The following is a 26,921-nucleotide window of genomic DNA, read 5'->3' on the forward strand; positions in this document are numbered from 1 at the left end:
AAAAAAAATGTAAATGTAATTTATATATACAGCCGCTCTGGAGAAAACAGTGATGTCATCGTCCAGCTCAGTTCAGTTCTCATATAATGCTGTCAATACAGACAGATCAATAATATTGTTGAATATTATGTGTCCCCAACTAAGCAAGCCAAAAGCCGACAGAGGCGTTGTGCAAGGTGACAGAGAGTGTTGTTAGAGTACTACTGTGAAATAACTGAAAGTAATGCGGTTTTTAATCTGAAATATACTGTAATTTCATACTAAAATGTTCTGTTGATGTTTTTGATAATACAGTGTCTTGATTTGAAGCCCTGGATATTGACATTTTGTTATTTATTTTTAATCCTTTTTTAACAGTATAGATAATTACTTTGTGCTAATGCAACCTTTTTGCATATCCTTGAACACAATTGTGTATTACAGGCCACGTTTGCTTTGGTGTTGCCACCCGTCATAGTCCTCATTCCACCCCTTAACTCCCCTATAAATAATTTACTAGATCTGCCCCTGGTGTAAATAGTAATAAAGTAAAGTTATGTTTCTGTCTCTGTCAATATCAGCTCTCTCTGTTCAATGATAGCTGTCAGTATAGTTGTCCTCTGTTGGCTGCTCTCTCTCCCTTTTTAAAGCTGGTGAGCAGAATCCAGATAGTGTTATCATATACTGTAACTATGCCAGGAAGGAAAAAAATGAAGTAATGAATAACTTTTTTTGTTAAACTAAATATTAGTCGGTCAAATTAACACATTATTTTTGACAGCCCTATCAATAATAAACTGACATGTATATTTACACAAATGCTTTTATTCTTTAAAAGAACCAGAGTGATGTTACCTGAGGGCTACACTGGTTGCATTGTATGTTTTTTATTCACTAAAAATAACTGGTTCATTATGCACTAAAAATAACTGGTTCATTAGAGTCATTTGTTTGGACTAGATTGGGTGAACTGCATGAGCCATTGAGAATAAATTTTTTTTCCATTATTTCGCAACTCAATGTCTTTTCATCTTATCACACTGGAGCCTCACTACTGTAAATCGGTCTAAGAAACTATTTATATTTTATACATTGGGATACCATTTTATTTTTTTGACACTGTATCTGATCTGGTTTACAAAACAGCCTGATTGATTCAGTCACTTATCAGACTCTATTCAGTCCGGTGACTCCATTATCCAGTCACAGTGGTTCTTGAGCTGTGCACTCACTTGAAAAAAGGATTATCTGTGAATAACTTTCTTTTACATTTGTAAAATTTTGTTTAGAATTTATCTTATTGTGTTCCACAGAGGAAAGAAAGTCATACTGGTATGAAACAGCATGAGCGTGACTTTTTATTTTCTAAGGGAGAAATCCAACAGTCTCAACAGTCAAAACATTTTTTTTTTTTGCGTTATTAATTGTGTAGATTTTTGTTGTGTATTTAACTCACTGAAAGATTGTGTGTTTCAGTATGAACAGAGAGGAGTGGTCTGCAGGGATGCAGTGAATGACTGTGATGTGCCAGAAACGTGCACTGGCGATTCGAGTAAAGTAATAAAACATTTATATAAAATCATCATTACCATCATCTAACAACGCAAGAGATTTACATGTGCTTCTCATTCATTTCTCAAACAGTGTCCAAATAATGTCCACAAACTGGATGGTTACATGTGCGATGCTGGACTGGTAAAATATTTTGTTTTTCTATCTAATATGAACATTTCTTACTACAATAGTACAGTACTAACCATTGTCACTGTATATTGCTTGCATGATTTACTGCATAACACTGGCAGACTTATTTTTTAAAACTATTACTGTACATGAACTATGGTTTAAATTGAATGAAAATGTTTCAGTGATTAAAGGGCACTCTGCAATTTTATTTATTTTTTGTTTTTTGATTGTGCTGGCTGATTTTGGCCTTACAGTTACACTTAGTTGTGTGTAGAGCCATAAGTGTTCAGTTCCCGATGTCATTAATTGTAGAAATGTGGTGTTTACACTATAAATTATTTACTATTCATTTATCCCACAAGCAAATCTCTCCAATAACAAAGTTGTTTCTGGTTGTGTTATCTCAGCATGTCTGCACACATGAGGCTACTGTTATTAGGCTACTGATATAACTGCAATAAGTGTATATGCTTTTAAAGGTATTTTATTATTATTATTATTTTATTAATTATTTGTTACTGTATGTAGGGTATTTTTATGTATTCATTTCATTCACCTTTATTCTTTTATGTGACTGTAGTCACAGAGGACATCAGCCAAGTGTCTTTTTTATTTTTGTCAGGCTTGGAGTGTGTGTGTGCGTGTGTGCGTGCGTGTGTGGTGTATGCATATTATAAGCTGATGTACTCTCTTCTGGCTCTCCTAGGGCCGCTGCTATGGGGGCCGCTGTAAGACCAGAGATGCCCAGTGTCAGGTGCTCTGGGGCCACAGTGAGTAATATTGTACAGTATCGTGTTTAAAAACCTCAAAACAAATAATGAATATTAATTACAGATGTAGACAGTATGGTTGGTTTTGGTTTTTGTTATTATAAATCTGTAGTTTTACATGCTTCAAGTAATGCTTCATCAGGAATTAAAAAATAATCAAAAAATGAAAAAACGGTTTCATAATTTTGTGCACTTCTGACAGTTCTTACACATAACTTTTTAATGAAGACTGTTCCTGTACTTATCTGGTGACTTTCCGCACAACACTCCAGTTGATGGTGCTTTGTATGATCCCTGCAACACTCATATAACTTGAAGATTTGGGCTGTTGTTGTTGTAGAAAGTGTGATAATAGAGGCACAGGCGACCAACTGGGCTGCCAATATTCATAACCTGCATCAGACAGGATATTAGCAAAATTGTCTGAATTTGTCAGATGACTGTCTCCTGGTTTCTTGCTTATCAGATATTGGTCTGTGTGACATTGAATGATGGCTGTGATTACCTTGTTAATATTAAATTAGTCCAATTAATAATTAAAAATATATATTGTTTAGAGTGCCCCTATATTATGCCTTTTTGGATATTACATTTCATGTAGTAATACAGCTGTGAATCTGAAATCTAAAAAATCTAAAATCTTCAAATGGAGTCACTGTCTTCCAACAGAAAAGAACCGATTCTGAACTGCCTGAAATGAGACATTAGTAATTCCAGTCTGACTTCCTGCATAAACCTAAAAATGTTTGTAACAAATTTACATAATGCTTGTCAATGGTCTTCAATAGCCTCTTTTCCACTCTCACATCTCGAGCATTGAGGCCAAAATCGAGCTGCATTTCCACTGTTGTGCCAGTAGCCCTGCAGCACTACACTAAAACCCACCTTCAACACACCCCTATAGAACAACGTCATATATGACGTTACACCATTTCACCAGCATCGGGCTAGCTGACTGAAAATTAAAGCATGACAGAAGCGAACGTTTCATTTTTAATTAAAGACTTAAGACTCCAGCATCGATATTTGACCAATGATTTACAATAAAAAAATGTTTGTGACAGTAATTCATTAATACAGTAATTCATTAATTTGTGTCAGGAGTGCACATCAAGAATTCTGAATCGAACTGGTATTTATTAGCTCAAATAAAATGAGAATTGTGATCACAGGAATGCACAAAACAACTCCATGAAGGCTTTTAAGTCCAAAGGCTTACACATTTAAAAAACAAATATTGACAAAATATCAAATGTTTAAATCACATTTCTTTAGAAAGAATGAGCTTTTCTATTTTCCAGAAAATTGTACTGTCTGAGAACACATTAGCACCCTCGATTTTGGCTCGGCAGTGGAAACACGGCTAATGGCTGCCCACGAACAATGTCTACTTTGAGCTGCCCTCAAATAACTTTTCTGTGCTGCAAAAGCAAATCCACTTTGCATGCTCTGGCTCTAATGGATTTGGTAAAACCGACGCCATTGAGGAAGCAGAAGTGTGAAGAAGCACACAGCGGGTAGGCAAGGAAGATGTAGAGGTGGATCTATATTGCAGCGCTAAACTTTTTTAAACAAACTAATCAAAAACAAAACTAGATTTAAACTCACTGAGAGTTAATGCTTCCCAAACAAAGCTATAAAGACTAGCACTAAATAGGAAAAGGATCTACCGCTACCATTATCAATTGGCCAGATTTTTGAGATCACAATAGACGTGATTGACTATAAGGCGCTAAAAGCTCGCTCAAGTACTGAGGAGCTAAACCATTTAATGCTTGTAAGTAAATTAGCAAGATTTTTAAAATGTATGCAATGTTTAATAGGAAGCCAATGTAGTGTTGACAGAACCGTGCTAAAATGGTCATAATTCCTAAGACCTGCGTTTTGGACCAGCTGGAACTTGTTTAAGCCTGCAGGGCAACCACCCAGTAAAGCATTACAATAATCTAGCCTTGAGGTCATGAACGCATGAACTAACTATTACGCATTTTTAATTTAAAGCATATGTCGTAATTTAAATATATTTTTAAGGTGGAAAAATTTGGTTTTACAGATGCCAGAAATGTGGCTTTCAAATGAAAGATTGCTATCAAAGAGCACACCCAGGTTCCTAACTGACAATGACGACTTGACAGAGCAGCCATCAAGTGTTAGACAGTATTCTAGGTTATTACGTGCAGACGTTTTTGCCCAATAATTAAAACCTTGTTTTTTCCAGAATTAAGTATTAGGAAATTACTAGTCATCCAATTTTTGGATACCAACTATGCATTCTGTTAATTTTGTGAATTGGTATGTTTTGTCAGGGCAAATAAATGTACAGCTGAGTATCATCAGCTTAAAAGTAAAAAATTACGCTATGCTTCCTAATGATATCATACAAGAGTACCATGTACTGAGTGAAAAGCAACAGTCCTAGTACTGAGCCTTGCTGTACTCCATACTGAACTTGTGATCAATATGGCATCTCTTCATTTACTGCTACAAATTAATACTGGACAGATAAATATAATTTGAACCATGCCAATGCAATTACACTATTGCTAGTGTAATTTCTGAGTCTATTCAAAAGAACGTTGTGTTCCATAGTATCAAATGCATCACAAAGATCCAGTAACACTAATACAGAGATACAACCACGATCGGATGATAAGAGCAAATCATTTATAACTCTAATGAGAGCTGTCTCGGTACTATGAAACGGTCTAAATCCTGACTGGAAATCTTTACATATACCATTTATTTCTACAAAAGGAACACCGTTGTGAGGATACTGCCTTTTTTAGCACTTTTGACAGAAAAGGGAGATTCAAGATCGGTCTGTAATTAACTTGTTCTAGGATCAAGTTGCGTTTTTTTTAATAAGAGGTTTAATAATAGCCAGCTTTAAGGTTTTAGCTTAGTCGGTATAGGATCTAACATTTAATGTTGTTGATTTTGATGATTTAACAAGTTTAGACAATTGATTCTTGGCTATAGGAGAGGAAGAATGGAATTTGTCCTCAGGGAGTCTATATAGCACGTCGTCTGATACTTAGACGTTGCATGGTAATCATTTTTTCTCTTATAGTACTGTATTGATCTTGCAAGTAAAGAAATTCATAAAGTCTTTACTGTTGTGCTGTTTGGAAACATTTGAAGTTGATGCTTTATTTCTTGTTAAATTAGCCTCGGTTTCAAATAAATACCTAGTGTTTTAAACCCAGAATGGGAAAGGATAATTTTTCAGTTATATTTGTCATGGAGTGTCACATAATTTTATTTCAATTTAATAAATAGCATTATGCCCAGTACTTAAAAAGGGTAATGTATTAATTTAGTTAACATGTTGTACATGGATGATTATGGCTATTGTCTATAAAATCAAATCATTGTCAAATGCAGTAGCTGTAAATAATTAAGAAATGTATGTCTCTGAGACAGAGACAGTAAATGCATAACAAACCTAATAGCTACAGGTCACTACTCTGTCTTCAGAAACATTAAACTACTAAACCCATCACTAGAATAAAATATTATGAAACATATGACAGGTTAAATAAAATCAGACAAATTCACTATAGGGATATTTTTGCCCTGGACATTGACATTTCTCAGACATATTTTGGTAGCATTTCGTCCCTGGTTCATTTTTTTAAATCCTGGATAAGACTGTTTGAAGATTCACTGTAAAAGATGAATTTAAATTTTAACTGTAATTGTAACAAAAAAAAACTAAAAAGGCTACTGTAGAAACCTTTCCTTGAAGTTTTTGTGTGGCACATGACATGTCTACAGTATATTTTATATAAATAATTTAGTTTATTCTTATTTTTTTTATTAGTAATGTACATTAGGGTGTTTTATGTTACAGTTTCTGTTATTTAGTTAATGTTTATTGCATTATTTTCATCTCATGTTTGTTACCCTAATGGTATTTTTTCTTTGTGCATGACACTGTGCAGCGATTAGGCCATGTTTTATGGACAGGCCATTCTCTTATTCATCATGTGCCTGTTCTGTTGTACTTTCTATATTATAATAGTAGTTTTCAGAAAATGTTAAGGTAAAAAGATATTTCTGTGGCTTGGTTATTTGTAAAATATACACTATGCCATCCCATAATTCTGTATAAATCATTTTTAAAGTGAGATTCTGGCAACCAAAGTGGGCATTTTGTTTTTACTGTAAATTCACCTTGTATTTTTTCTGCACATTTACAATATTTTTAAAAGTGTATAGTAATGTTTAATAAAAAAAAATTGTAACAATGATAGAAAGATCCATGCAAAATCAACTTCATACAAATCCATACAAAGTCATTTAGAGAAAAATGGAAACTTTTCTTCTAAACTACAGAACAATTCTATATTTTAACCACACATCAAAATTATTAGTGAATACAAACAGTGTCATATAATGAATCAGTGCCTATTTAAATCTGTACACATCACTACTTTAATTCTAATACTGAAATTGCACATGCACAATGCTCAGTTATTTGACCGTGTGTGCCATTAGATGCAGCAGATCGCATGTGTTATGAGAAGCTGAACATCGAGGGTACGGAGCGTGGCAACTGCGGTCAGGACAGCAGCTCACGCAACTGGATTCAGTGCAATAAACAGTGAGTAACAACCAGAACACAGCTTCATAACCTTTTCAGTGGCATCGTTTCTCTCTTTGCTGGAACAATCCTTCTCTTTCCTCTTTATCTGTCTTTCACTGTCGTGTGTTTTCTTTCACAGGGATGTGTTGTGTGGATTTTTATTGTGCACTAATATCACGGTGAAACCACGGTATGGAGACTCACATGGAGAAATCACAAGTCTCACCATCTACCATCAGAACAAGTACCTGGATTGTCGGTAAATCCATATATTTTCTTCTTCGGTATAATTAATTTATTTTAAGCATGCTCAGATATTTTTACTGGAAAACAGAATACTGGTTAAGATAAATTTAGGACAACCCGAATACTTTGGGGTTTTGGATCAAATGGAGGTGTTTTCGCTTGTCTATGGAGTCTCTCTGCTTTTTCAGAATCTTTCACATTTTTAAGTCACAGTCAAATAAAAAAAAAAGTTATTTTAGTTCAAGTAAATAACCTAATCCCATTAGAAAATGTAAAAATGTTACAAAATGGCAATTTTGTATGAATATTTATGATGTGATTTGTATGAAAATGTATGATTTTTTTTAGAAAGGTCCACACCTAAAATTAACCATAAGTGAGGCATAAGCAAATTGTTAACAAAAAAAAATGTATGAATGAGATTGTAAGAATTCCAAAAGCGATACATTTATTATCCAATAAGAAGATGTGCATAATATGGAAGCTTGTTTCCGCCACAGAATGAAAAATAAAAAAGGTAATTGCGACTTTTTATCTCACAGTTCTGACTTTATTTCTCAGAAGTCGCAATTGCGTGTAATAACTAGGGGTGCGCCGATCCGATACTAGCAATATTTGCCGGATCGGGTATCGCCAGACGAGTCCATCCAAATCCGATCCGATATTGTATAGCCTACGTATGTTATTGTTATACAACACAAAAGGCACAAAAACATTATAAAGCACTATAATGTTTTCGTGTACTGTATTCCAAGATTTCTGAAGCCATTACATATAGTTTAATGTGAGGTACAGATTTAAATCGTTAAATTAATCTTCACCTAAGTGCTTCCCTCCGCTGCGGCTGTCAGTCATTCTCAGCACTCAAACAGCGCGTCGCGCTCGGGTAAAACAGTCAACACGATGAAACTCTCTCCAAGATGAGTCAATGTTCCTATTATTATACTGTAGATATGTAGATAAAGGTCTATGTTTTGCATAAAAAGACGTTAACGTGCTGGAGTTTCACATGTTACTTTCAACTGGGTGTCTGGTTAGATCACAACACAACTCCTCAGTGATCACAACACTGGAGTAGAGAGCGATATAATTGCTCTTCACACGCACATTAACTGAAATTTAAAACTGTTAAAAGGCTCAAACTAATGAATAAATAAAGAAATATATGTATATCTTACTTTTGTGCTTTGAACTTTTCAATGCGAGGCGCTGCGCGCCGTGACTCCATGTTGCCTCGAGCGCATCATTCTGCGCACTGGATGCGCATAAGGTTTCGTGCCACTCTGAATTGTAGCCTTTCATATTACAATACTTTTGCACAATGGCAGTTTATTGATAGCCTTAGTTGTTCTGTCCAATCTATGTATCATATGTTGCTGCTTCATTAAAAAGTTGCGCTTAAAATTTTAAAATAAATGTATTTTAATTATATAGTATATATTTTGTCTGTATTGTTTTACAAAGTAAGGAAAATAATGTTTAAGTCAAGCTTTGATGCCTTTAACAAAAGAATAATCACAGTCTCTTCCCCACAGTGAGGCATACAGATACAGTTTATTAGGTAATTTGGCACTGTTTTTTTAATTATTATTTTAGTATTGGATCGGATCGGTATCGGCCAATACTGAGTCCCAGGTATCGGAATCGGTATCGGAGGCAAAAAAAGCGGATCGTGCCACCCCTAGTTATAACGTCAGAATTGCGTGATATTAAGTCAGAATTGCGAGATATAAAGTCAGAATTGCCAGATATAAAGTCAGAATTGCGTGATATAAAGTCACAATTGCGTGTTATAAAGTCACAATTGCGTGTTATAAAGTCACAATTGCGAGATATAAAGTCAGAATTGCATGATATAAAGTCGCAATTGCGTGTTATAAAGTCAGAATTGTGAGATATAAAGTCGCAATTGCGTGTTATAAAGTCAGAATTGTGAGATATAAAGTCGCAATTGCGTGTTATAAAGTCAGAATTGTGAGATATATCCATTCATACCCATAGAATTGGACTTTATAACTAGCAATTGCGAGTTTATATCTCACAAGTCTGAGAAAATATATCAGAATTGCGAGATATAAACTCGCAATTATGTGTTATAAAGTCAGAATTGTGTGACATAAAGTCTGAATTGCGAGAAAAAAAGTCAGAATTCTTAGTTTTCTCTCTCGCAATTCTGACTTAATAACACGCAATTCTGACTTTATAACACGCAATTGCGACTTTATATCTTGCAATTCTGACGTTATAACAAGCTATTGCGACTTTATTTCATGCAATTCTGACTTTATATCTCACAATTCTGACTTTATAACATGCAATTGCGACTTTATATCACGCAATTGTGACTTTATATCTCGCAATTCTGACGTTATAACAAGCAATTGCGACTTTATTTCACGCAATTCTGACTTTATATCTCGCAATTCTGAGAAATAAAGTCAGAATTGTGAGATAAAAAGATGCAATTATTGTTTATTTATTTAGTGGCGGAAACAAGCTTCCATAGCATAAACTACGATGAAAACACATTTACCAAATAAATCTCTCGTTGTGCAACAAAAAAACTCACGTGACTTTGGCTAAACAGTGGATGCGATTGGATATCTGGACTAACCAGCAGACTAATTTTATTGCACAGCATCTCAAATGTTGGTTTGATGATTCTGAAATGCCTGAGCCAAAGTCTGTCATCAGTATGATTTGGTATAATGACCTCCCAGAACTGTCTCACATGACAAAATCCCGTTTGCAGTGTGTGTTTGTGTGTAACACTAAGCTGTTGTTTGTGTGTGTTCAGTGGGGGTCATGCAGTGCTAGAGGACGGCACTGATCTCGGGTATGTAGAGGACGGCACACCGTGTGGTCCTAATATGATGTGCCTGGACCATCGTTGTCTGCCGGTAACCACCTTCAACCTGTCATCCTGTCCCGGTTCGACCTTCTCTCAAGTGTGCTCTGATCATGGGGTGAGCTACTCATCTTTGACAAATCTAATATCACAGTCACATACGGTCTGTTTTGATGTCAGTGCTGTTTTTTAAATGAGACGCAGTGACTCGGATAAAATATGCAACGTTACATTTGCTTGACGTGAGAATCAGTGAGGTTTGTTCTTGTGTGTTATGCAAGCACACATTTGATGTGCTCCATTTATGCGTGTGGATTCATGTTTATATGTGAAAAAACACTCAATTAAATCTGGTCATCATATCAAGCGATTGTGTACATGAGTTAAACAACTTGATGGATATTGATTACTTTTTCAATGTCTTCATGAACCTTTTGTTCTTTAAATGGATGGACAACAATTATGTGAGAATATTAAAAATATCTTCATTTGTGTTCCTAAGATGAGCAAAAAGGTTCGGAATGACATGAGTGAGTAAATAATTCATATTTTTGGGTGAACTTACCCTTGATTCACATTCCTCTGTATTTAATAAAGTCCAAAATAAAATTCCGCTTAAAAAATGAATACTGTGGTAAAAAAATTTTTTTACCACAGATTGTTTGTTTAATTGAGTGAAAAGAAAGATGGGATTTATTCATTCACCATTGTCTGAAAAACTTTAGTACTCATAAACTATAGTATACTGATCTAAAACTATAAAGTTAATTTAATTACATTCAAAACTTGTGACTCTACTGTTCAATTGTATATGCTCCCACTTGGCCATATCATTCAAAACAACAATATGGCTTATCACAGCTATGCAGATGACACCCAAATCTGCCTAGCTCAATCACAAAGCGACTTCAGTCCCATAAACTCCCTATGTCAGTGCTTACATTCAGTTAGTTCAACTACAGTAGTCAACATTTGAACTGGTTAAAAAAAGTCCATCAACGTTGTCCTAAGACAAGAATGGGTATTGTTCAAAATTCATGTATAACTTTGAAAGGTTTTGATCCACTTCAAATGTTGACTACTGTACCATCATGGTACAGTATTTACTCAACCCATTTGTTGTTAAGTAGCTCTACACGCCTGTTTCTGTTCAGTTGATTACTCTCCCTTGTATTTAAGCCCTCAGTTTCAAGTTTCATTGTCCGGGATTGTTTGTGTTAAGTGTGGTTATTTCCTGAGCTTCTTCCCTGTGATTCTCCTGTGTGTTCTTGCAGAATTTATTATTAAAGACTCCTTTTGTTATCCTTTGTGATCGTGTACTTACTACAGCCTACACAGCGCCTGACAATAATGGCTTTAGATCAAAAAACCTGGCAGGTATTTTTAATGTAATCTTTGTTTAATTGTAACCAATTTATTCCTTTCTTTTCTTACTATTTAAAAAAAACTAAAAATCTGTAAAGCACTTTGAATTACATCTGTATGAAATGTGCTCTATAAATAAACTTGCCTTGCCTACAGAGCTGCTTTTCAGTCAAACTCATTGAATATCTTCTACCCCTAATATTTTATGTGAAATGAAATGAGGATTTATATAGCACTTTAGTGTACTGTACACCCAAAGCGCTTTACAATCATATCAGGGGTCTCTCCTTAAGCACTCCATTGGCAAACCATGTTTATTGCTGTGAGTGACTCAGTGTACTGTTTCCCTGGAATTGGAAGGCCGATATTCTTGGCAATAAAGTCATTTCTATAATATTTTCTTATTATCTTACAATGTATGGCATAACAAATATTGAGGAATCCATTTTTTTCCCATGTGACAAAAAAACCCTCAGAACAGGAAATTATCATCCTTGTAGACCCTTATGGCTGTGTGTAAATGTTATAAAGCCTCTTATGAAAAAATAAGCTAATTTAACCTTGTTCTGACATGCTATGGTCAATTCAGATGGTCAGAAGTGACTTAAATATTTTTATGTAAAAAAAAAAAGTTAGATTTTTTTAAATGATGATTATGACCATCTCCACACACATTTAAAATATAGGGATGTAAGAAAAGCATGTCTTTTTACTTAGTTTACGCCATGCCATATCATGTCAAGTCAAATTTATTTGTATAGCATTTTTTGCACAATACACATCGTTTCGAAGCAACTTTACAGAAATTCATACTGATATGTCTGCAATGCCTTATTGCTTTACCATAGAGCAAGTTTCAGGACTGGGTGATATGATGATATAAAACGATGATATGGGTGATACTCTGTCCCTACGTGAATATAGTTATTTCTAAATTCCAAAGTAATTAAGCGATTTAGACAACGGTTGGTTTTGTTGTAAGCAGAAAACAGTGTGAAAAATAGCCGATTGTCAAAAAGTCTAATGTGAATTTAACATTTAAAATTTTGTATTTAAATTTTTTTCTCATTGTCACGTTGACTGCTATTCCAGATAGTTTTGTTATACTGTAATAATGTGAGCCAAGATGTTTTTTCCTAGGATTTTGGCTTATCTAGATATTTTCTGCCTCTCCTTTCCAGACGTGCAGTAATGAGGTGAAGTGTATCTGTGACTCCGACTACACTGGGAAGGACTGCAGTGTGTACGACCCCATTCCTGACCCCCAGCCTCTAGACGGTCCTGAGAAATACAAAGGTTCACAACACCACATATTCAGTGTTCGGAATGTAATACTAGCATGTTTAGTGGTGTAACTGGGATCGTAAGGGCTCCACGTGTTTATTTAACTTAAAATAAACATAAAATGTATGTTCAAAATGGGGATATATCGTGTCCATGGGAAACGTGTCCGAGGAACAGGGGGGATTCGTTGTCCTTGTTGTGAATGCTGAGGGGAGTTTGGTTCAGGTGAGGACGGGGTCCGGTGGACACTTTAAATAATTGTGAGAGCCGCTAACTTCATTTTTTATTCAGGTGGACGTGTAGCGCTCAGCACCATATAACGGAAAATCTTAATATGCAGAAACAAAACAAAAAAATGCTTGGGCTGGGACACAGGTGTAAATGCATTGCATACATTATTGTATGAAAAATTTAGGCTTTTTCTTTATTCCCCTAACCGCAGAGTAGGATTGATAGCGAATGGAAAACTAGATTTTGTATTAAAAAATGTACCAAACACATTTGGAAACTAGAATCTCCTTAAAAGTGATGTATATTTTCCTAATATAAAATATATAACAGTAATAACTATTATAAATATTATTATAAATATATGCCATGACCCTACAGTGGATAAGGAGTTTGGAGAATAGATGGATGGATAAATATATACATTTATTTATATTGTTTGTATATATCCATATATACATATGGATAAATAGGCCTATATATTTCTGCGGAAACAGGATATTTTCTGAAAACGTTATCATACTGTGAAAATCTCATACCGTTACAACCTTATTTTACACAAATTATTTACAATTAAATGATAATGTATTATAGATAAACATCATGACATAATGTTTGGGAGGTGCTTGTTCATCTGATCCAGCCAATCACGCTTCAAGGGTATATAAACAGTAACTCCTAATCATCCTATCATCCTCCAATGCTGATTTCTCCAGATCTGATCTCAGTACAACATTGAATCTCCAGTAATGAACAGCATGTACTCGGATTATACTGTATTATTAAGTAAACTCATGAATTATATACATTTATATTAAACGCAGTAACTTCAAAATGAAAATTCTGTCATCATTTACTCAATCTCAAGTTGTTTCAAACCTGTATGAATTTCTTTCCTGTGGTGAACTCAAAAGAAGATATTTTTGACGAATGTCGGTAACCAAACTGTTGATGTACCCCACTGACTTCCATAGTATTTTTTTTTTCATACTATAGAAGGAAAGTCAAGTTTATTTATATAGCACATTTCATACACGGTGGTAATTCAAAGTGCTTTACATAGAAGAAATTAAAATAATCAGAAGAAATTAAAATAATCAAAAGAAATCAGAGTAATTAAAACAGTTTTGAATAAAAACAAAATATATATACGATACAAACAGTCGGACGAACAGTGGCACAGTGCTCATTCAGTAAATGCACAGCTAAACAGATGTGTTTTGAGTCTGGATTTGAATGTGACTACTGTAGGAGCACATCAACCTCTTCTGAAAGCTGGTTCCAGCTGCGGCTGGCATAATAGCTAAAAGCAGACTCACCATGCTTAGAGTGAACCCTTGGTATTTGTAGCTGATGTGATCCTAATGATCTGAGTGATCTGTTGGGTTTATTCAGTGAGCATATCTGCAATGTATTGAGGTCCTTGGCCATTTAATGATTTATATACCAGTAATAATATTTCTAAAATCTATCCTAAATGTAACTGGCAGCCAGTGTAAAGACCTGAGGACTGGTGTGATATGTTCATATTTTCTGGTTCTGCTCAGCATCCAGAATAGAAGTCAATGGGGTCCATTAACTGTTTGATTACCAACATTCTTCAAAATATCTTCCTTTGTGTTCAGCAGAAGAAAGAATTTCATACAGGTTTGAAACAACTTGAGGGTGATTAAATGATGAAAGCATGCTCAAAAAGAAATTTGAGCTGTTGACAGCTCAAATTCTGTCAACATTTATTCACCCTCAAGTTGTTCCAATACTGTGTGAACACAAAAGATTATATTTTGAAGAATATGGGTAACAAAACAGTTGATGGACCCCATTGACTTCCATAGTTTAGAAAAATGAGTCCTGTTCCACTAAATGAAAGCAGATATTTATTGATTGCCTTTGAGAGGCAGGTTCTTCATATCTCAAATAAACAAACAACAAAACCAAACGTGACCACAAGATGTCACTGCCGCCTGTTCCGGGGACCATGAAGCTAAAAATAATCACTACTGGTTACAGGAAGATGGGTTTTCAAAATGAAAGCACATGACAAAATAAAAGTCATGAATAAAAACATAAAACGAGAATATAACTGAAACCCACGTGACAGATATGCCTTTACCTGTCTGTCCACAGGTCCGAGCGGTACAAACATCATCATTGGCTCCATAGCAGGAGCAATACTGTTGGCAGCTATAGTACTGGGAGGAACAGGCTGGGGCTTCAAGTAAGGCATCCACAACAAACTGCATTCAAATATATGTTTATATATAAATATATATATATATATATGTATGTATGTGTGTATATAAATATATATATATATATATGTATGTATGTGTGTATATATATATATGTATGTGTATGTATATATATATATATATATATATATATATATATATATATATATATATATATATATATATATATATATATATATATATATATATATATGTGTGTGTGTGTGTGTATTCAAGTAGCATTTTCCTCATTTAGTATAAATTATTTATGCTTTTTTAATATATGGCTTTTGAGAAATTGATTTTTTGTTTGTGGTTTTCTGTATTGTCCTATCACTTAAAATAGACTTCAATAAATAATTTTAAAGGGGTCATAGGATGCTTGTGTAATGTATCTGTTTGTGCATTTATAAAATCTTAAAAAGCTCGTAGTCTCCCACAAAAGATTTAAACACTGACCCAGACCTGCCTAAAATGTCTTGATTAAAGTCCAGATATTTACGCTGTTTTTAGGGATGCAAAAGCAAAACCAGTGGTTACGATTTATTTATAATGCTGTTCCCAAGCAGTAAAACCTAAAAGTTAGCTTGTGTACAGCGCTTTTTTACAGAATACAGATTCCAGCTCGTACAACGCTGGCTGCAAACGCCTAAATAAACTAGAAAAAAACACTTCAGTATTTTTATTTAAACAGTATTTTATTGTTGTCGCTTCAGAACATAAAGTTGTTAGGGTGAAGAAGACAAATGAAAACCATGTAACATCGTATCTGAAAGGTAAGAGATAAAAACTCACCACTGTGAAACGCTCTAAGGTGCTCTAAGCGATGTTGGGTGACGTCACTTCTTGTTGACATTCGAAGTATTGTCAAATAAAACGGAGGCTAGCTAGACCCTCCCTCCTGCTCATCCGCACACTAACCCCAAATCCTCCTTGTTGGTTATTGGCTGGAATAGTTTGTTTCGTGGTGCGGGTTAGCCCAGTTTGTTTTTGTTGCCGTTTTTGGAGCCTGGGGTGTCTGCAGAGGCCGTGTTTCTGTGGGTTTATAATTGCTTAAAGCCTTGGAACCTGAAGCTCACAATTATGGTATGGGACGTTATATTTCCGATATACTTTCAAGGTTTTTGGCCAGTCACAGTGCACTGGGTCAGCTGGCCAATCAAAGCTCTGTGGAGTTTTCGGAAGGAGGGGCTTTGTACTTGCATAATAGGTACTGCAATAATTTACAGTATGTGCAAATAATGTGTTTTTTGAACATTAAAACATGTTACCCTATTCTATTACTAGCATCACATGACCCCTTTAATTATCTTGACTGCTTGTCTTATTTTTATAGTAAATTCAGCACAGTGTTTTAATGTGACAAATACAGATACACAAATACAGTCCTATTCTCTCTCTGTTTCGTTTCTTGACTACAGAAATATCAGAAGAGGAAGGTACGAACCTGCCCAATAAGACATGTGATATCATACACCCATGTCCACCTAGCATACATCACACCAGCTGTTTTTCACATTTTGGTTTCTCCATTTAGTTTCTGTTTTTATTTTATTTAAAAAAAAGAAAGATAGAAAGAAACGTGGTCCCACTTTATATTAAGTGTCTTTACCATTTAAATGAATAATTTTATATAATGTACTTATCGTGTACATTTTACATTGAACTACTTATATTTTTAAATGACCTGCATATAATTACAGCTGTCATTATTTCTGTAATTACAATGTTAACCCTTCCATTACACCTTAACCTAACCATACCACCAAACCTGTCTCTAACCTTACCCGTATTCCGCCTCAATAGCAGCGAAAGTGTTTTGAACTCAAGTCGTCGTTCTTAACATAAAATGTTTTGTGTAAATACATAGCTGTAACGAAGGTTTAGTGTAGGGATGAAAGAAGACAAGGGTCGGCGTAACAGGGACTCGTATACTTTATTAAAATTGATACAAAATAAAGAAAAGGTGCGCCACATGCGCCTTCACTGTAGAAGTCTCTACAGCACAGTTCAAAGACACTCCTTCCTGCTGGTTCTGCTCTCAGTCCACTTTTATCTAACTTCCCGATGTGTAAACTCATTCCATTCATAAAGCTCTCTCCGTCGTACAAACTCAGTCCATTTGTCAGCCAGCAGGTCGCGAGTGTTGATACGAGTCCTTGGTCCTTCTCTCTCTCTCTCTCTCTTGCACCAGCCGGTTTATATGCGGTCTCCCCACGACAATTACTGCAATCAGACACAGGTGTTCGTCATTTTGCACTTGACCCACTTACTTACCGCTCGGCTCCTCCCTCACTCTCCCGCTGCAAACTCCGCAAAACCACGCCCCCCTCATCACATACCCCCCTCATCACATGCCCCCCCCTCCTCCTCCTCCTGGAGAGGAAGTCAGCCACAGCCATTGGAGCCATTGGAGGGAAGCATGGTCCGGACAGAGGGTGAATTCCCGTCCCAAGAGATAATAGCGGAGGGTGAGAATGGCCCATCTGATGGCAAGACATTCTTTCTCAATGGTGCTGTACTTAGTCTCTCTCTTAGAGAGCTTGCGACTAATGTACAGCACCGGCCACTCTTCACCCTCTATCACCTGGGACAGGACTGCACCCATCCCTCTGTCCGACGCATCAGTCTGCAGAATAAAAGGGAGACAGAAGTTAGGAGCCTGTAAGAGCGGTCCGCCACACAGAGCAGCCTTTATCTGGGTAAAGACCTGCTGACACCGCTCCGTCCACTGGACGGTATCTGGTGCATCCTTTTTAGTTAGATCAGTCAGCGGCCTAGCGAGGTCCGAATAATTAGGCACAAACCTTCTGTAATATCCCGCTAGCCCCAGGAACTGTCTAACCTCCTTTTTGGTCTTAGGTCTTGGGGAGGTCGCAACTGCTGCAGTCTTATCAATTTGGGGACGCACCTGTCCATGACCCAAGTGGAAGCCCAGATACCTAACCTCCACACGCCCAACCGCACATTTCTTTGGATTGGCCGTGAGCCCGGCTTCTCGGAGCGCCCTGAGGACAGCCCGTAAATGCTGCATATGACGCTGCCAATCATTACTATAGATGATAATATCATCCAAGTAAGCAGCGACATATGCAGCATGCGGCCGGAGAATTCTGTCCATCAGGCGCTGAAAGGTCGCCGGAGCCCCGAACAAGCCGAAAGGAAGAGTGACAAATTGGTGTAAACAACGGCGTTGTGAAGGCGTTTTTTTCTCTGGACATTGGAGTTAAGGGGATCTGCCAATATCCCTTTTTTAAATCCAGTGTCAAATAAAATCGAGCAGTGCCGAGCTGATCAAGCAATGCGTCAACCCGAGGCATTGGATACGCGTTGAATTTCGACACGGCATTCACCTTGCGATAATCCACACAGAACCGAACCGAGCCGTCGGGTTTTGGAACCAAAACGATCGCGCTTGCCCAGTCACTGTTGGATTCTTCTATTACCCCCATGTCCAGCATACCCTTCAAATCATCCTGAACTACTTTCTTTTTATGTTCAGGTAAGCGATATGGCCGGCTGCGTACTACTATACCCGGCTCAGTCTCAACGTCGTGCTGAATGAGGTTCGTTCGGCCAGGCATGGGCGAGAACACATCAGCAAACTCCGTTTGTAAATTACGTATATCAATGATTTGGGATGACGAGAGGTGATCTCCACCAGGGTCCAGAGCGAGTGATTGAGATTTTGAATTCGCTTCTGGACCGAGATCCTCCTCCCCACTCACTACCGTTGCCAACATCACTGATTCCGCCTCATTCCATTTTTTAAGGAGACTGAGGTGGTAAATCCGATGTGCCCCTCCCCTGTCCGTACGAATAACCTCATAGTTGAGATCCCTGACTCGCCGTGTGACCTCAAAGGGTCCTTGCCACTTCGCGAGTAATTTAGAACTGGATGTGGGGAGTAATACAAGTACTTTATCTCCCGGTGCAAAATCACGTAGTCTAGCCCCCCTGTTGTACAGCCGACTTTGTTTGTCCTGGGCCTGTAACAAATTCTCCATAGAAAGCCGCCCCAAAGTGTGGAGTTTTGTTCTCAGGTCCATGACATATTGAATTTCATTTTTGCTATTCGAAGGTCCGTCCTCCCAAGTTTCCCTAAGCACGTCCAGCACCCGGCGGGGCTGACGCCCATAAAAAAGCTCGAAGGGGGAAAACCCCGTGGAGGCTTGGGGGACCTCGCGTACAGCGAACAAGAGGGGTTCTAGCCACTTATCCCAATTTTTTGCGTCTTCCTGCACGAACTTCCGAATCATTGATTTCAACGTGCGATTAAAACGTTCCACCAGTCCGTCTGTTTGTGGGTGATAGACGCTGGTGCGAATCGATTTAATGTCCAATAATTCGTTAAGTTCGCGAATAGTACGTGACATAAACGCCGTGCCTTGGTCGGTGAGAATCTCCTTTGGGATTCCCACCCGGGAGATTAATTGAAACAGCGCGCTCGCTACGCTCTTAGCAGAAATATTGCGAAGCGGCACTGCTTCTGGGTACCGCGTTGCATAATCCACTAGGACTAATGCAAAGCAATGCCCTCGTGTGGATCGTTCTAATGGCCCGATGAGGTCCATACCAATTCTCTCGGAGGGGACCTCCATTAAAGGAAGGGGGCACAACGGTGCTTTTGGGTTGGCCGGTGGGTTTACCAACTGACACGCACGCACCACTTGCGCACGTTCTCGTGAATGCCCGGCCAAAAGAATCGGGTCATTAGACGATTTAGTGTAGCTGTCTGCCCTAAATGCCCAGCCATCGGATTACAATGAGCCGTCTGGAAAAGCATTTCCCGACGGCTTTTCAGAACTAATAACTGTGTTGTATCTTGCTTTGTCTGGGTGTCCTGGGTCACCCGATACAACTTATCTTTTATAATTGCGAAATAAGGATATGAAAGAGGTCGGTCTGGGTGGAGAGGCTGTCCGTCGATTGTGCGGACCTGATCAAATGCATTTTTAAGCGTTTCATCTAGGGACTGCTCCAGAGGAAAGTCATCACGCTCCGAAAGATCCTGTCTTTCAATAGTGTTCCGATCCTCTGGTGCAGGTTCCGATGGTCCCGGTACAGCCTCTCCCACCTGAGCGACCGCTCTCCTCCCCCGCTTCCTTTTAGTCCCAGAAACACCCGCACATAAATGTCCCAACAATACTTTAAACCCCGGCCAATCGTCCCCAAAATTAGTGGATGTCGGAGGTGCTCACTTACGGCTGCCTCCACACTATGCTTTTGGCCCCTGAATTGGATCGTGACCGGCATTAAGGGATAATCCACCACTTCCCCGTGCACACACCTTACCTTAACCATGCGGCTATTATCCAATGCCCCAGGTTGAATCAGATTTTGATGGATGGAGGTTTGGTTACAGCCTGAATCTGCTGGAAGAAGCTGCTGGAAGGGGTTCGCCGACCCCTGGGCATGCCACCATCAGGTCCTCCGCCAACTGGATGGCCTGGTCCAGCGACATCGGGCGGTAGCACTGGACCCACTGCGCGATTCTCCGAGAGAGCCGCGCCACGAACTGCTCCAGTACCACCTGGTCGATGATTGCCTCGACGTCGCGCTCTTCGGGCATCAGCCATTTGCCGCAGGCGTCCCGGAGCAGACCAGACTCCCGAAGCTCGAGGATCCGGAACCACTGTCTGCTTTGCTCGGGGGTCCAGCTGACCCGCTGCAAGATGGCACTCTTGAGGTCTTGATAGACCAGGAGGTTCGGGACTGGCAACTGCTGTGCAGCGATCTGTGCCTCCCCGGACAACAGCGGGATCAACTGCACTGGCCAGTCCCCGGGCGGCCAGCCCCAGGCCTCGGCCGTCTTCTCGAGGTCGAGGAACGCTTCTGGGTCATCCTGCGGACCCATTTTGTGAAGCGGGATGGTCTGGGCCGAGGCTGAAGCTGGCGTTGGTGGTCCTGCCCGTCCCTCCCGGTCTATCCAGCTCCGGAACAGCTCGCGGTCTTCCTGCTGGGTGCGGAGGAGCGCCTCGAACCGGCGCTCCTGTTCGTCCTTCACGGCCAGCAGGGCACAATGTTGTTCTAGGTGGAGACCCCCGAGTGCGTGGATGACATCCGCAAATGGGGACAGAGGCAGTCTGGCGGCGGCTTCTTCCATCCCGGGTTTTGGCACCAGTGTAACAAAGGTTCAGTGTAGGGATGAAAGAAGACAAGGGTTGGTGTAACGGGGACTCGTATACTTTATTAAAAATGAAACAAAATAAAGAAAAGGTGCGCCACATGCGCCTTCACCGTAGAAGTCTCTACAGCACAGTTCAAAGACACTCTTTCCTGCTGGTTCAGCTCTCAGTCCACTTTTATCAAACTCTTGCCGATGTGTAAACTCATTCCATTCATAAAGCTCTCTCCGTCGTACAAACTCAGTCCATTTGTCAGCCAGCAGGTCGCGAGTGTTGATACGGAGTCCCCGGTCCTTCTCTCTCTCTCTCGCACCAGCCGGTTTATATGCGGTCTCCCCACACCAATTACTGCAATCAGACACAGGTGTTCGTCATTTTGCATTTGACCCACTTACTTACCGCTCGGCTCCTCCCTCACTCTCCCGCTGCAAACTCCGCAAACCCCGCCCCCCTCATCACAATAGCAATTAAAGACACCTAATGCAAAGTGCGACCAAAAATGTTTGCAATGCTTTTTTACATATTCATAACAATATACTAATAAATACACACCACATTTACTCACAAATTCCAGTTAGTAGATATAATGCAGACCTCACTGGATTACCAATACAAATGACCCTTACCATTTTAATCATATAATTGCTTCAGTAACTTTTGAAGTATTTGAAGTTACTTGTGTGGCCTTCTTCATTTAGGCAAATAAAGAATATAAGCTACAATACATGGTCAATTGTATCATTTAACATATTCTTTCTCTTCCTATATTTTCCTTCTTTTCTGTGTCTATTCTTCAGATCTGGTGGGGGATAAAGCATGTCATCTGCTCTCCTGTGCTTCGGCACTGTGTTCTTTAAACTTTGAGGGAAATAGAAGAAACTACCAATGTCTTCCACTCTCTCACCAAACTCCAGTGTCACTCCCTTCTGTCTCTTCCACTTCCTGTTACTGCCTGTCACCTGTTGCCTCGAAACACTCCAGTACATCCCATGGTAACATTCTTAAACTGATTTCAGTTTTGAAGATGTTAGTTATTAGTAATCAGTTTTGGTCTATTAAACCTAGCACAGAAAATGAAAAAAGTCATAATTTGCTCACCCGTATGTTGTTTTGAACACATATGACTGACTTTTTTTCTTTTGCGGAGCACAAAATGAGATATTGAGCAGAAATGTCACATTGTTGAGTTCCGGAAAAGGACCAAAAAGCACCATAGAGATTGCTTGTGCGCTATATGCAGATTTATTAACTGGCGCCTCGAGACGCATCACTTCAGGTCAATAGTCAGAATTATCAGTTCATTATTTTTTTCACAAAAACAAAATGTTATTCAAATTATTAGAAATTTTGATGCATTATACTGGTCCTAATCAGCGAGCTGCCACATTAATCGAAACAGACACTGAGAAGCCGTGACTTTTCAAGTTGGAGAAAATCTCTCAAAATATATATGTATTTCCCAGTAGAAATCTACCTAAAAAAATGTTTACCCTCATTTGAGTCTGATATCTATACTCTTGCTGCTTTTAATATCATCCATAATAGTTAAAAAAACATGCATAACCATATGAATGTACTTTTATGTAACAAAAAATAAGCCATTGCTTGTATGAGTTTAATGTAGTATATACTTTTCATAAGCACATAGCTGAGTGAGGCAAGGCCAGGTAATTTTAGTAAAATATGTATTATGTATAATTTGTAAATCTTATAAGAGGAACACCTGAGCTACATATGTATATAATGTATATGACAGCACTATTTTGCCCTTCTACTGTAAAAATAACACCGTCAGATAAAAGCACAAACTAATTTATAGGGGTCGAGAATGAAGACAATGCTGACACCAATGGGCAAAACCAAGTCATATTTCCAATCATTTTTATGTTACAACAATCGTGTCCACTATATAGTATAAAGGAGCACTAAGTGACTTTGTTCTGCTGGCTGATGTCACAGAGCTGTTACTGTGCGTTCACACCGGACGCGAATAGCGTGTCAAATTCGCGTCTACCGCGTCTAGTTTGATGCTTGACCACTTTGTGTTAATTCGCGCAACAAGAGTGAAACTGATGCGCGTAAAAACAAAAGTTTGAAGCGAAATTTACACGCGTCACGCGTGTCAGAGGCGAAAGTTTCGAACCCCGTTGGTTTTATGTTGTAAAATATTTACTTCACCACGTGACAGCTGCAAGCTGGCTCCTGATTGGTTAACGCGGCATGAATTTGAAGCAGAAGTTCAGATTTTTCAACTCGGGCGGCAGACGCGAATTCGCGTCAAACGCGTGAATGCGCAAAAAGCACTAAATAAATAATTCGCGCGCGGAACGCACCAGACGCTCAATTCACGCTATTCACGTGAACTTGACGCGCGAATGAGGCGAATTCGCGTCTGCCGCGCCGCGCTCTACGCCTCATTCGCGCCGCAGGAATGTTTTACGCGCGTAACACGTCTTTGCATTGACTTAACATTGAAATCACTCGCGCTAGACGCTCTATTCGCGTCCGGTGTGAACGCTCCATAAGACTTTATATTGACGCCTATCAGTGTGGATCAATTTTACATTTTTCAAATTATTAAATTTATTGTATTTAAAAACAAAAAGTACTTTAAGTTACTTTTAGTTTTGATAGATAATAGATAATTAACATTAACAAACATTCAGAAACAAGCAAGACTTTAGAGAAAAGAAACATTTGTATTTACAATAAATCATACACAACAATATCAGCTCCATGCTGTTTATTGATTCTCGTGCACAACCAGCAGAAAACCAGTAGGGCGGCAGTTCGTTTACACAAAAGGTGCAGAGTCAGACTGGGTCATTTCTACTCTCTTGCACGTCTTCATGTCGCCGTTGTGTACGCAATGAAATATCAAACTCACAAATTGTACTGATTGACATTAGTTTTCTTCGATAACTTTCCATTCTGTTAGACTTAAAAATTTCAAAATCCAGTTCTTAAATGACATCATCCTTCAAGAAGTTTTGGTGGGAAAAATAGTACGTATTAGCAATGGATTTGATGATGCGATGCTCTGCACTCTTAGAAAAAAGGTTCAGTGGGGTTCTGGAAATCTTGACGGAATTTTAAAGTATGCACTTTATTTTAAGGTGCCCTTAGTGTAAGTACAAATAAGTACTGAGTAATATTAATTAACAACACGTAGCCTACTTACTCATGTACTTACTATGTATTTAGGGTTAATTGCGCGTAATTATATATAATATAACGTTATTACTGTGGTGTTACTATGTTATTACAAGATGTGTAACAGGGACACTGTCAAATAAAGTGTCACTGAACGCTTTTTGCCAAAAAGGTTTTATATAAGGAGAAATATCTCAATACTTTCATGTTTAACAAGTTATTTCATCTTTTTCATTTTTCATTTAAAGTGTTTACAAGCTGCTTAATTCATAAAAGTGAATTCAATTAAAAAATAATTAAAACTAAATCCATAAAATGATCCCATGACAGAACCCTTTTAAGGTTCTATATAGAACCCTTTCTTCTAAGAGTGTGTTACTGTACCTCACTTACAGTTTCATTCGGAAAATCTCTGATAATATCACAATTTAGTATATGCAGTATATATATATAAACTAACTTTTTAAAGCCCTCTTATTAGCTAACCCGCATTGTCTCTTGGCTATGTCAAGAACTTTAACTTTATTTCTAACTTGTTAGGCATGATGGAGACCTGTTAGAGATAGAGAGTTATTTGTAGAAGAGTCTAATATACTTTATTATAGAACTACTTCCTTAAATTACAACTTAAGCATTTTTAACCTTTTCAAGTTTTAAAAATTAATAAAAGTACTGTAGAAGAGGAATGAGCCAGTTACTGAATAATACACAGTGGATACTTTACAGTGCTCACAGGAATGTGGGTGCTTTTCCATAAAAACAAGCTTGCAAATATTGTCTCATCTTAGTCATTTAAAAAAGGATCCATGCAGCCTTTTGTTTTAGTAGAATCAAGAAAGGATTAATTAGCTATATTTATATCTTCAGACTAAATGTTTGGTCATATTTTCTTGTGCCTTCAAAAATACTTCATAATCAAAGTTACATTCGCCAATGATCAGCCTGTTACTATAGAGGTACATGTGGTCATGTGTAATGTTATCAAATACAGTACAGCCAAAAATCAGATCTGAACATACAGTATTAAATTAAAGACATGTATACATTTATATATGTCTTTAATTATCTGATAATGTAAATACAGAATTTTGGGTCCTTTAAAAACACAATCACACATCTACACCAAATATAGAGCATGTGCAAGATTCCAAAGAAAGGGTTCTTTCATCTTAATTTATTGATTGATTGGTTGATTTGGGGGTTAAAAGTTCTAGTGCGGTCCACCCTACATCTTGAGCCACGTTTTCATCCAACTGATAGATAGGTTGCATGTTGTTGGATCACTAAAGAACCTCTGTGAAAAAAACATCAACTTGATAGATGCTGAGAGGAATTTAAGGACAATCTATTACCGTAGCCAATAAGGTGTTTTAAATATACTGCCTTCAGTCACATTCCAACGTTTCATTAAAATCACTGTGTCTTTCATTCACTGAGTTCCTGTGTTTTAGAAGTTTTCTCTTTGAGTGTGATTTTTTAAACTTCTTACAGATTTCTATGTCTAGGATTACTATGGAAATATTATACTTTGTAATACATTTTAGACAATTTGATTGATAAATTGAATGACACCTTAGTAATATCAGGTTCAGCTAAAGCTCACAGCAAATAAGAATTTTCCTCAATGATGCGACACCATCTCATTTCCAGAGGTTTGTAATAAACTTCTCAATAACATCGATTAGCACTGTGGTAGAAAAAAATAAAAAACATCCCAGAAAAATTTTGTTCTTTCCACGACTTGCTTGATTTGTTGTATTGCCAAGAACAGGCTGCCAGCAAATTAAAGCTGTTTTTTTTTTTTTTTAAATGTTTCTGTCAATAATGTTTGGGAAGATATTTGTTTCAGAATGTATCAGCTGTAAACGACGACATTAACGCAGAATTCTTTTATGTATATTATTATTGTCTGAATGCAACGGTCTAAATGTATTTGTAACACAGAAAACACAAATGTACTAGACAATTTTTGTCATGATTTGTCAAATTTCACAAATACAAGTATCTACTGTGTATCAATATGTAGTTAAACAAAAAAAACTTCGAAAGCATTCAAGAGTAGCAATGTTTTATTGTATATTTGTGTATAACAACTGCCATAAAAAACAAGAATTCCTGGAGAAATGTCTTCCGGGGTGTGAGACTGTGTGTACATTTTGTAATAGCTTACCTGAAGCTTAAACTAACTGAATGGAGGAGAGGTAGACGCATCATTGATTTTGTCTAAATTGCCATAAAAAAAAATAGAATTTACTCAGCATGCGTGTGAGTGAAATGTGGGAAAAAAAATCATTTCTGTTCTTTTTCTCAGATGAGATGCAATGTAATTCTTTTTTTTTTATCTTCAAAAAACACTGGGAATGTTGACGAGACTTGCAAGTTACGAAGCTTAAATAAATAAAGTCCTGAACATTT

At 37.7% G+C, this 26,921-nt stretch overlaps 1 protein-coding gene across 4 annotated transcripts in view; it reads left to right on the top strand.

Annotated features, from left to right (window-relative positions):
* Positions 1-26,921, top strand: part of adam11 (ADAM metallopeptidase domain 11) — a 60,580-nt gene extending 33,659 nt beyond the window's left edge. For 2 of the 4 annotated variants that reach the window (XR_013195573.1, XR_013195574.1), the window contains 10 exons: positions 1,456-1,536; positions 1,624-1,674; positions 2,372-2,435; positions 6,936-7,041; positions 7,163-7,282; positions 10,067-10,235; positions 12,664-12,778; positions 15,122-15,212; positions 16,647-17,361; positions 21,617-22,075. Coding sequence is in view for 2 of the 4 variants with exons in the window: in XM_077205883.1 (XP_077061998.1) it covers positions 1,456-1,536; positions 1,624-1,674; positions 2,372-2,435; positions 6,936-7,041; positions 7,163-7,282; positions 10,067-10,235; positions 12,664-12,778; positions 15,122-15,212; positions 16,647-16,664; positions 22,151-22,166 (831 nt within the window). In the remaining 2 variants the exon portion in view is untranslated. Of the gene's footprint in view, positions 1-1,455; positions 1,537-1,623; positions 1,675-2,371; positions 2,436-6,935; positions 7,042-7,162; positions 7,283-10,066; positions 10,236-12,663; positions 12,779-15,121; positions 15,213-16,646; positions 17,362-21,616; positions 22,076-22,150 lie in introns of those variants that run through there. The other 2 variants (XM_077205883.1, XM_077205882.1) reach the window with 1 other exon arrangement.

This window comes from Siphateles boraxobius, unplaced genomic scaffold (genome assembly GCF_051911475.1).
Source record: "Siphateles boraxobius isolate OS27281-9 unplaced genomic scaffold, OSU_SipBor_1 55, whole genome shotgun sequence".
NCBI lineage: Eukaryota > Metazoa > Chordata > Actinopteri > Cypriniformes > Leuciscidae > Siphateles > Siphateles boraxobius.